This window comes from Hyla sarda, chromosome 3 (genome assembly GCF_029499605.1).
Source record: "Hyla sarda isolate aHylSar1 chromosome 3, aHylSar1.hap1, whole genome shotgun sequence".
Lineage (NCBI taxonomy): Eukaryota > Metazoa > Chordata > Amphibia > Anura > Hylidae > Hyla > Hyla sarda.
Genome location: NC_079191.1, coordinates 192,728,470 through 192,745,335, shown reverse-complemented (window position 1 = coordinate 192,745,335; position 16,866 = coordinate 192,728,470). Strand labels below are relative to the sequence as shown.

The window sequence follows — 16,866 nt, the reverse complement described above, 5'->3', positions numbered from 1 at the left end:
GCTCATTCCGGCCAAAAAGTTCAATTTTAACCTCATCGGTCTATAGAACTTGTTTCCAAAATTCATCAGGCTTGTTTATATGTTCATTTGCAAAGTTCAAACACTGATTTTTGTGGTGAGGATGTAGAAGAGGTTTTCTTCTGATGACTCTTCCATGAAGACCATATTTGTACAAGTATCTCTTTATAGTGGAATAGTGTACCACAACTCCAGTGTCTGCCAGATCTTTCTGGAGGGATTGTGCAGTCAAACGTGGGTTTTGAATAGTTTTTCTCACAATCCTGCGAGCTGTTCTGTCTGATATTTTCTTGGTCTTCCAGATCTTGCTTTAACTTCCACTGTTCCTGATGACTGCCATTTCTTAATTACATTCAGAACAGAGGATATTGACATCTGAAAACGTTTTGCTATCTTTTTATAGCCTTCTCCAGCTTTGTGAGCGTCAACTATTTTCAGTTTCAGATTTCTAGACAACTGCAAAGAAGAACCCTTGGTGCTGATTGTTGGGGCAAGGTCAGATGAGTCTGGGCATTTAAAACCTTTGAGATTGACATCACCTGGTCTTCCCAGATGATGATTGGGAGCAATCCATGACACTGGCAGGTCTCAGCTTTGCAAAGGGGCAGTGCATGCTATAAATTCTGCAGGGTGCCCAAACTTTTGCAGAGGCCATTTGGAGATTTTTCCATCTTTCCTTGGCTTCTTTATGCACATTAACACAAATTTTTACCTGGGGTGCCCAAATTTTTGATCCCCACTATATATATATATATATATATATATATATATAAACATATACACACATATATATATATATATATATATATATATATATATAAACAATTACATTGACGTGATCTAAGGTGATACAAGGTGCTCAACCCCCAAGTGCAGTTGTGCACCTACGTTGGAGTGGAGGACCTGCACCTATGAATCACAGTATGGTTTCACTACTGTGGTTAATGTAAACAATGACATTAGCTAACCCTCAAAACTGATGTAAAACTGAGACATTAGCCAGTATATCCTTATATGAAGGACACACTTGAGCCCGCTCACTACGCCAAGGTTTCTCAGATGGTGCGGGACCTATCCACTAACCTACCTGGCCAGATAAATAAAACCAGGAACCAAAATACGGCAGACATAGGTCCGACCTGCAGATTGCTCCTCAGTCACCTCCAGTGTGGACTAGGCACACATAGAATGGGAGGGAATAGACAAGCTAAAAGCCCCACCCCTGGTTGGTTCATTTATAGCAGGCCTCACAGGTGAATCCCTAATGCTACCCAGCAAGATAAAAGGGTACATTAGTATAAGCCTTTGACTCAACCCCAAGTGCAGTTGTGCACCTTTGCTGGGGCGGAGGTCCTGCACTTATACACCGTTGCTAAGGGCGATATCCCCAGCAAAAATTGAGATTTGAGATTGACATCACCTGGTCTTCCCAGATGATGATTGGGAGCAATCCATGACACTGGCAGGTCTCAGCTTTGCAAAGGGGCAGTGCATGCTATAAATTCTGCAGGGTGCACAAACTTTTGCAGACGCCATTTGGAGATTTTTCCATCTTTCCTTTCCATCTTTCCATCTTTATGCACATTCACACAAATTTTTACCTGGGGTGCCCAAACTTTTGATCCCCACTATATATATATATATATATATATATATATATATATATGCAAATCAAAAAATGTTGCAGTATCTTGTAATACCTTTTTTATTGGACTAACAGCATTTTGTAGAGACAAGCTTTCAGGATTCCTTCCTTTATCAAGTCCAAAGCAAATCTAAGCTCACAAGTAGAAGACACAGGTTACATTTCACAAATATGCAGGGGTTAAGACAATAGATGGGGAGAATTCACACTAAGATGGGCCATAAATTGTCCTGTTATGGGAACATAGACTAAATAGATAAGAATGAGTAAAAGGGGGAGGGAGGGGGGAGCAGGGGAGAGACTGATAATTCTCCACATCTATTGTCTTAAAGGGTACCTCTCATCAAATAAACTTTTGATATATTTTAGATTAATGAATGTTGAATAACTTTCCAATAGCATGTTAATGAAAAATATGCTTCTTTCTATTGTAGTTTTCCCGATCAGTCCTGTCAGCAAGCATTTCTGACTCATGCTGGAGTCCTAAACACTCAGAGCTGCCAGCCTGCTTTGTTCACAGCCAAACAGGCTGTGAACAAAGCAGGCTGGCAGCTCTGAGTGTTCTCCTGTGTGAAAAAAGCAGACTGGCAACTTATAGTGTTTAGGACTCCAGCATGAGTCTGAAATGCTTGCTGCCAGGACCGGTAGTGGTCATTTCTTCAAAGTGGAAAATGAAATAGAAAGAAGCATATTTTTTAATAACATGCAATTGTAAAGTTATTCTGCATACATTAATCTATAATATATCAGAAGTTTTTTTGATGAGAGGTACCCTTTAACCCCTGCATATTTGTGAGATGTAACCTGTGTCTTCTACTTGTGAGCTTAGATTTGCTTTGGACTTGATAAAGGGAGGAATCCCGAAAGCTTGTCTCTACAAAATTCTGTTAGTCCAATAAAAAAGGTATTACAAGATACTGCAACATTTTATGATTTGCATCTGCATCACTGGACTAATACGGCTACTCAAATTTAATATATATATATATATATATATATATATATACACACATATATATATATATATATATATATATATATTATGCAAAGTAGCTCATCTCACCACCTTCTCAGGTAGCATGCCCTAAGATCAGCTCTGGCTCCAGTTAAAAAGTCTCAGAAACTGATTGGGATTAATGTCTAGCCAAAATTCTCCCCAGAAAGGAAGAAGACCCATCTGCAGACAGTGGTTTTGGGGTGTTTGCCCCTCGTCAGTACAGAGCAGGGTGTTCTGGCTTGGCTGAGGATGAGAGGCCTGAGACTAGCTAAAGGGGTCAAATATTTTCCTCAGGGAGAGAAACCCGAAACAGCTGTCTGGAGATGGGTCTTCTTCCCTTCTGGGGAGAATTCTGGTTTGGCATTAATCCCAATCAGCTTCTGAGTCTTTGTAACTGGAGCCAGAGCTACCTGAGAAGGTGGTGTGATGAGCTGCTCTGCCTTTTACACCGGAAGCGGTGTTCCTCTCCCTGAGGAAAATACTTGACATATATATATATATATATATATATATATACACCTATCATTCATATTTCCCGCAGAGAGTTGTGATTGGCTGGAACCATTTGACCAATCACAGCTCTCTGTGGGAAATATGAATCTGTGATGTGAAGAACATAGTGCAGGATTGTGCAGAAGAGCGCCTGCCCGTATCTATACATTATATAGGAGGATTGCAACGGGTACCAGACCCCGGAGCAATCTGTCTATTAGTACAGGTACTACTCCCATCATGGAACAGTCTGTTCCATGCTGGGAGTAGTGGAACTACCTAAAAATGTAAAAAAGAAAAAAAAAGTTAAGACACACACACCCACTTTATTAAACACATTATTAAAATAAATTAATAATAAAAAGCTTAACAAAATTAATTTTAAAAAGATATTATTTTTACATTTAAATGGCCCCTTTCTAAATTTTTATGATTGTCGGCTACATTTTTAGGTCCCTGCCGCCCACATAAATTGGTTCCTGTTTAAAAATTAATGACATTTGTCTTATAGAAAATAAAAATGTTGTTAAATACATTTTTTAACTGCAAAAACTCAGTGGAATCTTAGCCTTAGAGTAAATGCAAAATGGAGTGAATGAAGAAATTCGTTATTTCGAGTGGAAATCCGGTCAGAATCAAATTTTTCATGAAATTCGAACGAATTCGAATTTGTCCGATTCGATTCGCTCATTTCTAGTTGTGTCGTCTAGGGTAATTCTGGCACCTTGTGATGAATATATCACCGAAATAGACCAGTCAACGATCTGGAGTGTCTAACTCCTGTTCAAATAAAAACCATGAGGTATTAACATGGGAATCACCGACAAGGAAACTCAAGTATGTATAATTATATTAAAACTTAAGCTTTATTAGCTACATATATTACTACCAGCACAAATAGAACATATAGAAAAAAAGTGATAAACAAATAAGACACCAACTAATAGTGTATGTCTCAGGGGAGCACGGACCAAGGAGCATCCACAGTGATATATAGATGGAGATATTATCAGATAGAGTTCCCATACTAGTGTAAGTAGTATATCAATCTTAGTCATAGTGTAGGGTATAAGAAAGGAGCCAGGTGAAATCGGAAAAAAGGCTCTTAAGGGAAAAGTGCACTCTAACTCTAGAGGCCCGTCCCTCTGTCCCTGCCTTTTGAGGAACCCACCTCCTTAACAGGGTGGTCTCAACCACGGTGCCATTCCCTGACCTATATAAGTGAGGGGGGAAAAAAAACAGTAGATCATAGATATACAGATTGATATTAGGAATGTTCCTAGTCCGTGACTGCCAGGGCACTACAGCAAATTCCCAAAAAAGAAAACCAAAAATTTGCCTGTGTGATAAAAACTGATTACATTACATCTAACAGCAAGCAAGAAACTCGGAATAGATCCCAGTATAAACTTCCGACGTGTTTCCACCGTCCAATAATGAGGGGTTCATCAGGGAACCAAACAGAAAATACGAAAGTAATCAGCAGATACAAAAATATGCTTAATATCCAATACTTAACTACACAATAATCAAAATCCACTCATAGGTACCTGAATATGACAGGGGACCATTACATTATGTATTCGTGCTGATGCAATGGCACAGAGTTGTCATTAGAAATAGTAGAAAAAATCCAGCTCACCGTGTGCTCGTCCTTCACCCGGACTGTGCTGTGGGCAGGCACTATGGCAATATAGCAAAGAAGGAAAGTTGTCCAGCGAGGGACTAGTGCAAAAATCTTCTTTATTATTAAAAGCCAGCAAACAGGATACAAAGTGATGCATTTCAGGTGTCCATCTGCACCCTTAGTCGTACATCATATTTACGACTAAGGGTGCAGATGGACACCTAAAACGCGTCACTTTGTATCCTGTTTGCTGGCTTTTAATAATAAAGAAGATTTTTGCTCTATTCCCTCGCTGGACAACTTTCCTTCTTTGCTAGAGTTGTCATTAGATCCATATTGCCTCACTGAAGTCGGATACCAATTCCAATGACATAATAAAGATATGCATAGTGCATGATGGTAACAGTACAACTATGTTAGCCAGAATGCATAGGCATAGTGCAATGGATACGTTAGCAATAATACTTCTGTGTTTGCCTAAATAATGCAGCAGCCACCCCAATGTTATAACGAATGCGCATAAAATATCAAGATATCCTTTCCTATACCCTACAGTACAACTAAGATTGATATACACTATTATGGAAACTCTATCTGATATCTTTTAATATCTTTTACTATCTCCATCTATATATCATTGTGGATGCTCCTCGGTCCATGCTCCCCTGAGATATACACTATTAGTTGGTGTTGTATTTGTTTATCACTTTTTTCTATATGTTCTATTTATGCTGGTATTAATATATGTAGCTAATAAAGGTTAAGTTTTAATATAATTATACATACTTGAGGTTGCTTGTCGGTGATTCCCCCTTCACCTTCTGATGAAGTCAGTGAACTAAAATGTTATCATATTATAGAACTACAAAGGTTCAAAGACATATTGCTATAAAACACATTCCTAAACAGTTTATGTTGTAGAGTTGTATGATATTTTAGAATGAAATAAAATTCAACCATAAGTATAATATTCACATATTACAATTGTCTTTTTCTACATATTTTATTCTGCCATATATCTTTTTTTATGTTGACGTCATAATTGTGAACGCTCTTTTTTTTAACTAGCTACTTTTAATATAACAAAATAGTAATTCTAAAGATATTTCAAATTGAGCAGTTTCACACCAATACTGATATTAATCTGAGCATTATAGAGCACTATAACTTTAATATTTATTTTTTATTTGTATGTTTGTACATTTACTATGAGAAAATGTATCAATATCGTTGTAAGCTACACAAACATCATCCTACAACTTCCTAGTGAACACATCACACTTTGAATGCACAGATGCAAAGTCAGTAACCCCCTTGGAATGACCTAGACTTCTCCATTATTGACAAAAACAATTAAAAGAAGAAGTCCCATTGGTAAAAAAAAAAATTCTATAATGCCCGGGCTGCCTTAAAATAATCCAATAAACAGGAGTTACCTGCCTCTGCTTCCCCAGTGTCCAGTATCTCGCTCTTTCCTCTGCTGGCGTCTTCTTCATGGTCAGGCTGTAGTCAGTGAGTCACAATGCCTTTCAGCAACTCACAGGCCATAGCGATGTCCGCCTTGGCCGACGATAGGCTGCGCGGCATTGTGATGCACCGAACCTAGGTGACCAGTGCCATGGTTCAATGCATTACACTGCCACTCAGCCTATCACTGGTTGAGGTGGAACAGCGCTGCGAACGACAATTTCCTGACAGGCATTGTGACATGCTGACCACAGCCGGACCATGAAGAAGATGTCTGTGGAGGAGTGGAGCGGGACACTGGGGGAGCCGGGGCAGTTGAGTCCTTTTTATTGTATTATTCTCCTTTTCCTTTAAATAACACCCATGCTTTTTTACTGTTCATGTCTTTTACTGAGCACATTGCGTAGACATCCACAGTGCATGGAATAAAAGTAAGCGAACAGCTAATTGGTAAAAGGTATGTCAGCTAAGAAGATGAGATTGGCGGTATGGGTTTCATAGGCGCCCTGTCTATTGAACAAAGGCACGCAGTGTCTGATTACTCACAGTGCTGTTCTTCTCATTAGTGTATAAACCAATAATAAGGCCAATTTTATTACAAAAGAACAGCAAATGTTGACTAATAATGACCACCTATCTAGAAGAGCACCAAACATAAATAGATATCAAATGAATAATCTTTATTAGACATATACAATTACATAAAACATAGTTAAAAAAATCAGCAACAGTCAGAAAAATGTGCTGAGATCAGATGCGTGCTATTCTCCTTAGGACGCCCAAAAAATCGGTCATTATGTAGTAATAGACATGCAGTCACAGTATTTGGTTGGATGAAGGTAAAAAACTACCTAATCATACCACAGAGTACACAGGGATCTAAGGCAAGAAATGTAAACAACAGGAGAAAAGGAAGAAGAGGAGAATAAAACGTATCTGATCTCAGCACATTTTTCTGACTGTTGCTGATTTTTTAACTATGTTTTATGTAATTGTATATGTCTAATAAAGATTATTCATTTTAAATCTATCTATGTTTGGTGCTCTCAAAGATTAGTGTGAAATTGATTTTTATTCCGACTAATTTTTTGGAAGACCTGTTATAGAGATTTATGAGACTGGAAAGGCTACAAAGGCATTTCTATATAGATGCGATAAGTAAAAGGAACACTGCACAAGAACACAAAAACTCATCCCAATTGTGAACTCAAGCTGAAGAGATGCTGGGTGGTGCAACGAGACAGTGACCCAAAACACACAAGTAAATCAACTAAAGAATGGTTTAAATGAAGATTTGTGTTTTTGGATTTCCAAGTCAGTGTCCTAATAAGCAGTCATGTGACCCTGAAAAAGGGTTGTTAAATTCGCCTTTTCTAACTCTGGATGTAAAAGACCTGAGCAGTACAACTATTTGTATGTTGTTAGCTTAGTCACATTGTGTTTGGCTGTAATTTTAAAGTGTGTGATAAAAATCAGACCACACTGCAGAAATCCAGGGAATTCCAAAGGTTTCACTTACTCTTTTTCTTGCTACTGTACATCATATAGGACTTATATCACACTCCTGCTCTGATCCTACAATGTTCTAATGTAGACATTACATTCAGGCTGTTGTCCTACAAACATCCAACATAGATGTCACAGCGTGGCACTTAAAGGGGTACTCCTCTGCTCAACATTTGGAACAAACTGTTCAGAATACTGGAGTCGGCGCCGGGAGCTTGTGACGTCACAGCCCTCCCCCTCATGACGTCACACCCCACCCCCTCATGACATCACACCCCGCTCCCTCAATGTGAGTCTATGGGAGGGGGTGTGATGGCTGCCACGCCTTCTCCCATAGACTTGCATTGAGGGGGTGGGGCTTGACATCATGAGGGGTGGGGCTATGACATCATGAGCTCCCGGCTCCAGCGTTCGGAACAGTTTGTTCCAAACGCTGAGCATCTGAGTACCCCTTTAACCTACAATCTTCCAGTATGGGTGTCATACTTACACCCTTATCCTATTGTGTTCCAACATAGATATTGTACTATAACCTTTATCCTGTAGTCCTTTACCTTCTGATTTTCATCCTACAATTTTATATTATAGATATCACAGTCCAACCCTCATCCTACAGTGTTACAGAGCAGACATGACATTCTAACCCTCAGCCTACAGTCTTCCAATACGAACATCACACTTTGAGCTCATCCCCCAATCTTTCTGTATCAAAAATGCTGGGAGCCGTGCATGAAGACTCCATTATAGTAACAAAAAAATAAACCAGTGACTGGACTTTGTAACGGCTATGTTATTCTTAAGGGTTAACAGTCCTTACTGGTTTACTTTTGAGTTAATAGTGACACATGATATATGTGCTTTGGCTTTACTGTGTTTGTCATAGTAGTATATGGCTGCAGTATCACAAAATTGCTCCTAGTATCATGCTTTTAGGAGAAGGTATCATATTCCCAGAGGGGTCAGGAAGTTGAGGTATTTGGGTTCGTTTGGTCCCCACCAGGATAGCTGGTGGTTTAACTGGTAAAATATTTGTTGAGTTATAGAGTAAAATTACTTGACTATTTGATGCTAGTCCAAAAGTGTTTTTTTATCCTAGCTAATAGGTTTCTACAAGCTCACACTATTAAAGTATACTGTATAATGTACTTCTAGCCTGCCACCTTACATCACATGACAATGGCAACCAGTGTGTCCGGATTGACATGTCTTTATACACCAATGACACCAGATATGGTGGAATAGAGATAGAGAAAAATTATATGAAATATGTTTTAAGGTTGTTGTTTTTTTCTATATTGAGAGTTGTAGGAACTTAGAGCTCTTTAATGAAGTGACAAGAGTATAATGTAGTTTCTGTGTTGCATATGTTACAATTTTTTTCCTCTTTTCTTTTCTTAGCCCAGGGAAAAAGGCAGAATGCGCTTTCACAGACTACAGAATGTACAAATTGCACTTGATTATTTGAAAAAGCGTCAGGTAATGCTTTTCTATATACATTTAGTGTGTGTGTGTGTGTGTTACATCTGTTGTTTTTGTACTTTAAGGATAGGTCATCAATATTAGATATAAGGGTGTCCAACTCCTGGTAGCCCAGCAGATGAGCTGACCCACAGTAAATGCTGTGCCCATTTATTGTATGCTTGACACAGCCCTGTACTTTAGATATTGGCAGTGTCTGGTATTGCTCAGCCAGAGGCATCATTTAAAAAATCTGGACCCTAATAGGAAACCTATAAAAGTAATACATAATTTATTGTCCTGGTCTCTTCATTTAGGAAGAGCTCTGTAGCAGAAGTTATTCTGATACATTTTGTAGCCCAAAATATTGAACCAACAATGGTTTTGATGTTGCATATTTTAAAAGATTGATAAAACGACAAGAGTCTATCAAGTTCAACCTATAACCCTACTGTGTTGATCCAGAGGAAAACAAACAAATCCTTAGTGTAGGCATATCCCAATTGCCCCACAACAAAGGGAAAAATCCTCCCGATTCCAATATGGCCATCAAAATAAATCCCTGGATCAGCGTTCTGCCCCATAAATCTGGTATTCATAATTTGTAATTTTTCAAAAAAATAAAATAAAAATTCAGTCCCTCCTTAAAGGGCTTGTGCGCTGCCCTTATTTTAGGAGCTCCGCTCACAGCGTCCGGAAGTTGTCCGTGTTCGCAGCCGCCGGGCGTGACGTCACGCCTGGCCCCTCACGACGTCTTGCCCGCCCCCTCGTGACGTCTCGCCCGCAGACTTTCGTTGAGGGGGCGGGCGAGACGTCACGAGGGGGCGGGCGAGATGTCGCGAGGGGCCGGGCGTGACGTCACGCTCGGCAGCCGCGAACACGGAAGCCCGCACACAGTGTTCAGAGTAATGAACTTCCGGACGCTGTGAGCGGAGCTCCAAAAGTTAGGGCAGCGCACAACCCCTTTAAACTTGTAAATCTGTAGAAAACTGTGTTGGTACTGTAATTCACCCATACTAATAATTACGGTACCTTGATCTCCCTCCTTTACGACTGCTCCAGTTCAATCATATGTGGTCTGATTTTTCCTTATGGAATATGATGGTGCTCACTTTTAACAATAAGATACTCTTAAAGGAGTATTCCGGCCATATACAGTGACCCCCCGACTTATGATGGCCCCGACATGTGATCATTTCAACATATGATGGCCTCTCAGAGCCCATCGTATGTTGAAGGCAGCATCGACATATGATGCTGCTGTGTGTCTGGGTCATCGTACAAACAGCAATCTGACAGCGCTGACAACTTCAGCAACAGACAGATAGTTGTTTAATGTGCCCCGTGTGCCCTGTTCTGCCTCCTGTTACTCACATGCTGTCCTGCTAACTCACGCAGGCTTCCACTGTGAGCTCTGTGTAAGCCCCGCCCCCCCAGTGCAGCCATAGCCAATAGCCTTGTGCATCTTGCTGCAGGCATCCAATGAGCTGCTGGCTGCCCTCCCCTTCCTTTCCTATAGAGCTGTAGTCAGCAGGATCGTAATGGAGGACATTCTGTCCCCCCTGAAGGTATTTAAAGAACTGTACAGTACTGTATGCGATGTCACACATCACATACAATATATAGGCACACTATACACCCCATACATCAATGTTTCCCTATCAGTGGGCCTCCAGCTGTTGCAAAACTATAACTCCCAGCATGCCCAGACAGTCAATGGCTGTACATGCATGCTGGGAGTTATAGTTGTGCAACAGCTGGAGGCACCCTGGTTTGTTAAACACTCCCCATACACTCCACATACAATGGTCATCCCAGAACCAATTAGCAGTTTCCCATAGAGATATGTAATCAACATACAATGGTACCAAGGCCCCAGAACCAATTACCATTTTCACATAGACATATGTACTCGACATATGATGGTTTCAACATATGATGGTTCTCCTGGAAACAATTAATATCATATGTTGAGGGACCACTGTACATCTTATCCCCTATTCAAAGGATAGGGAATAAGATCTCCGTGCAGCACATGGCATTCTCTGCCGGGCTGCTGCTCCAGTCTCGGAAACCTCTGTGTTTCTGGAACTGGAGACGTGACATCACGCCACACCCCCTCGTGATGTCACACCATGACCTCTCTATTCACACCCCTGTCACACCCCCTCCGATAGACCTAAATGGAGAGGGAGTGGTGTGACGTCTCAAGGGGGTGTGGCGTGATGTCACGTCTTCAGTTCCCGGAAACACAGAGGTTTCCAAGACTGGAGCAGCAGCCCGGCAGAGAATGCCGGGTGCTGCACTGAGATCGCAGCTAGCCTTTCGATTGGGGATAAGATGTCTGTATCCGGAATACCCCTTTAAAGGGGTACTCCGGTGCTTAGACATCTTATTCCCTATCCAAAGGATAGGGGATTAGATGCCTGATCGGGGGGGTCCCGCCGCTGGGGACCCCCGTGATCTTGAACGCAGCACCCCAGTTAAAATCAGTCCCCGGAGCGTGTTCGCTCTGGGTCTGATTACCGGCGACCACAGGGCCGGCGGCGTGTGACGTCACGTCTCCGCCCCCCGTGTGACATCACGCTCCGCCCCTCAATGCAAGCCTATGGGAGGGGGCGTGACACGCCCCCTCCCATAGGCTTGCATTGAGGGGTGGAGCGTGACGTCACGCGGAGGTGTGACGTGACATGCCGCCGGCCCTGTGGTCACCGGTAATCAGACCCAGAGCGAACACGCTCCGGGGACTGATTTTAACTGTGGTGCTGGGTGCAAGATCACGGGGGTCCCCAGCGGCGGATAGGGATAAGATGTCTAAGTGCTGGAGTACGCCTTTAAACAATCCATAAGCAGTGAAATTCATGCAGCCCTCATCATCAGTATATTCATCCTTTTTGCCTTTTATTTATTCCTGCAAAATAGTCACTCTATTCCTAGAGAAGCAAAGATCCACTTCCTATGGCGGTTTTGTGTAATAACCATCTTGCATGGAGCTTTGCTATTAGCTGTGTTATAGAATGGGGGCCCAGTGTTTAAAACCTACAGGACAACATTAGCCTGGAATTTGTCTGGTGTCCTGTGTGTTAGGAAATACATGAATAAATATTTCCAAGCTTCTAGATGGTCTAGATGCATGTGATGTATTATGGTTTTATAACTATTTTGTCCAGCTATGTGGAAAATGTTTATTTCCATTCATGTTATGTCTTTTTCCTAAACTGTTACATTGTTTTGCAGGTGAAGCTAGTGAATATAAGAAATGACGACATAACAGATGGGAATCCCAAATTGACTTTGGGCTTAATATGGACCATCATTCTGCACTTTCAGGTAAGACATTATAGTGGCTTGAAACATCATTCTACAGACTCGCGGTATCAGAAAATTGTACCTGGGTCATGTTTATGTTATGTGGTGGCTAAAATAATATCATTCGCTATCAGGCATTTTTTCCACTACATGTAGCTGTAGCTATGGGTTCCTTCCTGTGTGGTGGACAGTTCCTCTAAGGGACAGCAGGATAGAAGTCGGGTCTACCCTTAGTGTGATATTGTGGTCTGACTTTGAATGATAATAGAATTATTATTTTTAGAAGTGTTATTTGCTTCCTGGCTTATGTGTATTACGTTTATAATTATAGCCTAAAGTAACTCGGCTACACTTGTATTTTCTTACTGTTTGCATTAAAAGAAAAAAACTTACGTTTTTCTGTAAAGAATCTTGCACCTTTTCCATACCTGTTTAAAAATCTATGTTCACAAAATCAAAAATAACCTTTTGTTTAATGGGGTTTTCTGTCCTATTCAAGAAATACAGCACTCCCATACATTAAATAGGAGCTCAAATAGGATCCCAGTCTTTATATAGTGTGAAAAAATTCTGCACTCAATAGGTTTTCAAAAATATTTGATTCTTTATTTGCAATCCATACATATCATTTGTGAATGTTTCGGCCTTTAAAGGGGTATTCTAGGCAAAAACATTTTTTTATATATCAACTGGCTCCAGAAAGTTAAACAGATTTGTAAATTACTTCTATTAAAAAATCTTAATCCTTCCAATAGTTATTAGCTTCTGAAGTTTTCTGTCTAACTGCTCAATGATGATGTCACGTCCCGGGAGCTGTGCATGATGGGAGAATATCCCCATAGGAACTGCACAGCTCCTGGGACGTGAGTCATCAGAGAGCAGTTAGACAGAAAACAGCAACTCAACTTCAGAAGCTAATAACTATTGGAAGGATTAAGATTTTTTAAAAGAAGTAATTTACAAATCTGTTTAACTTTCCGGAGCCAGTTGATATATAAAAATAATTTTCGCCTGGAATACCCCTTTAAGACCTTCCTCAGACTTCTATGTAATATCCAAAGTAAACAAAAACATTGCTAAAATGGGTAAGGGAAATAGAAAATAATTACTTGGGTCCTAAGCCTTGGTTAAAGGGGTTGTGCGCTGCCCTGACTTTCGGAGCTCCCCTCACAGTGTCCGGCCCCTCGTGACGTCTCGCCCGCCCACCCCCTCGTGACGTCTCGCCCGCCCCCTCAACGAAAGTCTATGGGAAGGGGGCGCGACCGCGGCCGCGAACACGGAAGCCCGCACACAGCGTTCGGAGTAATGAACTTCCGGATGCTGTGAGCGGAGCTCCGAAAATTAGGGCAGCGCACAACCCCTTTAAATAGAAAGGAACTGCAAAGGACTATGCCAAGATTTTTGTATGTGAAATATTTGTACTAATATGTTTAATGTATGGATGAATTAACAGCTTTGGATAGCTCCTGCCATCTCTCCCTCATCACGTCCTGCAATTTATAAAATAACCACTAGATGTCAGCACCAAATCCTTTATCATGTGTCTGACACTGAGTTTTAATAGCTTGCCAAGCATGAAAATGAAATAGAAGAAAACAATGAGGCGCTGGACACATCTGTGTTGTGGTCTCCATTTATAATGGAGGATATAACAGTGTGATGTAACCAGTGTGACTATTTGTCCTGGGTGATTGGGGTTAATGGATATTTTTACTGCTTGCATTGAGATACTTTCGAACCCATACAGCAAATGTGAAATCAGCCTTAAAAAGACAAACATGTTCTCTAATGAAGGCAACCCTTGTCCTTATCTAATATTTCTCCTCTAGTAGAATGCCAGATTTACCTGTGAACTTTTATAAGCATTGCAATTATCCACAGTGAAAAATAATGAAAAGTATCCCTTTTAGAGAAGGTAGACTGCTTGTTCTCTGATGCCACCTATTAGAGGTAGAATTCCTGCAAGGCAATGATCAACCCTTTTAAATAGGTTGCCCGGGAATAAAATAGTTTTTTTTTTTGTTTGTTTGTTTCTTTTTTTTATGGTTGTGGACAGTGGAAAAAAATAAAATAAGTGATAGATACCTCCCCTGATCCCCTACAGCTTTGGTTTTGACCCTCCTGGTTTCCTTCTCATCACTGCCTCTTCCTAGTTCCTGACAATTGGATGTGTGACTGGAACCAGAAAGCATCATTAATAAACAGGAACCATGACCATCCGAGCTGCAGCTGTCTGGGATTATGGTAGACGAGTATCACTTATTTATTTATTTATTTATTTTACACCAACCCCAGCAATATATATATTTATCTCCCTGGATAACCCCTTTAAGTGTCTTGTCTAAGGCTACCTCTAATAGGTTGTGCCAGAGAGCAAGCTTTCTTCTTTCCTTAGAAGGGCTACTTTGCATATTTTATTCCCACTTTGCATTGCACTGCCCACTGTAGGTTTGCTATAGGGATTTGCTTGTACTCTGGACAGTTCCTGACACAGACAGAGGTGTCAGTAGAGAGCACTGTGGTCAGATTGAAAATAACTCCAGAAAGAAAAGAACTTCCTGTGTAATGGTACAACTTCCTGTGTAATGGTAATGTGTTTACCACCGGAGTGCCCCTTTACAGCCTTCTCCCCTGTGCAGAGCTCCACTCTGCAGAGGCTCAGCACAGGGGAGGAGGTGTTCATAGGAAGATGCCAGCTGGATGTTATCATGAACAGGAAGCTTGGGAATCTCTCCTGTGCACCAAGTAGGTCATTTCCATGTACTGAAGAATCGGGATTGTGGTGGAACAGGTTAGTGCGGGTGAAACTGGGGACAGATTCTTTTTAAATTTCACCCAAATTCTTTTTAAATTTCAACAAATTATCATTTTGGTTAAAATCATGCAATGTCATCAACTTTAAAAATTACATGTCACCAAGTAAACTTTTCTAAACTAACTCTGGCTATGTTCCCTAACTACTCCTAACACTCCTCCCACCCTTACATTTTTTTAGAGCTTTAAAAAGCTCTGTATCATAGCTTTCTTTTTGCTCATAGCTTCCTTTTTGCCTGCAGGCATAACATCAGCCTGCTGGGGACCACTTTCGCCCTCACATTGTGGCAGTGCTGTGATGAATAGAAGACCTCAGGCTCTGTGCAGCTTTCAGTCTGTGCATCTTTCAGTTAGGCTCTGTGCAGCTGTCAATCAAGCTTAATGCAGAGAAGCACTTCCTGAGGTTCCCGGAGGATACCAAACTCACTGTATTAATTGTGGCAGGGAACAGAACAGGGCGTTTTTTTTTATTACAGTTTAAACATATTTATATTGGTAATTTTAAAAGAAAACGTGAATGGGAAAGTGTCTACTAGTTACACAAAGAAAACTATGTTAAAAGTTTTATTGAGTGACATGTACACTTTAAAGGGGTATTTTGTAGAATTTGTTTTAACTGTTCTCAAGACGCAGTTAAATGCTTCCTCACCAAAACCGCTTACCTCCTTGATTACTTTCCTGCTATCTCATTGCTGGTCCCTTGCTGCACTCCATTCATTGTGTGTTTGTCGCACAAGGACCTTCCTGCTGAGCCGAAAAGTAGCAGTAGCGGATCCTTGTGCGACACAGACAACAAGGAAGTGCACCAACACTGAGAAAGCGGGCATGGCCGGGGAGGGAAATAAATGAATATAGTTTTTTTTCTATATTTAGTTGTGCCCTGAGCATCTCCGGAATGCCCCTTTAATCTAAGGTGTTAACTAGTGATTCTAAGAGCTCTTAGAGCCGAATCATATAGAAGAACCAAGTTAGCATGCTGTGAAAAGAATAAAGATGGCTGGTCCCCCCATACACATGTTTGTTAGATGCCGCTAATCGTTCATGTTACCTCTCTGGGGAAGGCGCAGCCAGAAAGCACAGTTGGCAGCTTATCACTCGCAGAATAATAGGGACAGGTGGGGAAAATCCAACATGCCGGACCCCTAAATCATCTGTCGGGAAGTATTGGCAGCTAGAATACATTACGCATACATAAAGTCTACTGCTGAGGAAATTTACGTATCATTCTCGAGGTAAAGCTTTGCCCACATTTATTGACCTAAGGCAACAAAGATCGTGGAGAATGCTACCTTTTTGATAGAAGCTAAAAACTGAACAGCACATTGACTTAGTATGCTGTGAATGTGAGTCAATAGCGGCAGCATTTATTTGCGATGAGATCACTCTCTGGAGCAGGGCTTGGTCCTGCGAATTCATGCATGCCCCTTGGCATCAGTAAGTTTTTTATATATGGGCAGACAACCAAAAGTAGATTTCCCACCAAGCTTTGGTGCCATATTAGTGCAGTAGTCATTGTATCATTTACTGAGCATT

The 16,866-nt window shown here is 40.9% G+C and overlaps 1 protein-coding gene across 20 annotated transcripts in view; it reads left to right on the top strand.

The window, feature by feature from the left end:
* DST (dystonin) overlaps positions 1-16,866 on the top strand; it is a 613,928-nt gene that overhangs the window by 241,354 nt on the left and 355,708 nt on the right. For all 20 annotated transcript variants that reach the window (XM_056565774.1, XM_056565763.1, XM_056565758.1 and 17 more), the window contains 2 exons: positions 9,151-9,228; positions 12,448-12,540. In XM_056565774.1, the coding sequence (XP_056421749.1) occupies positions 9,151-9,228; positions 12,448-12,540 (171 nt within the window). The remainder of the gene's footprint in view (positions 1-9,150; positions 9,229-12,447; positions 12,541-16,866) is intronic.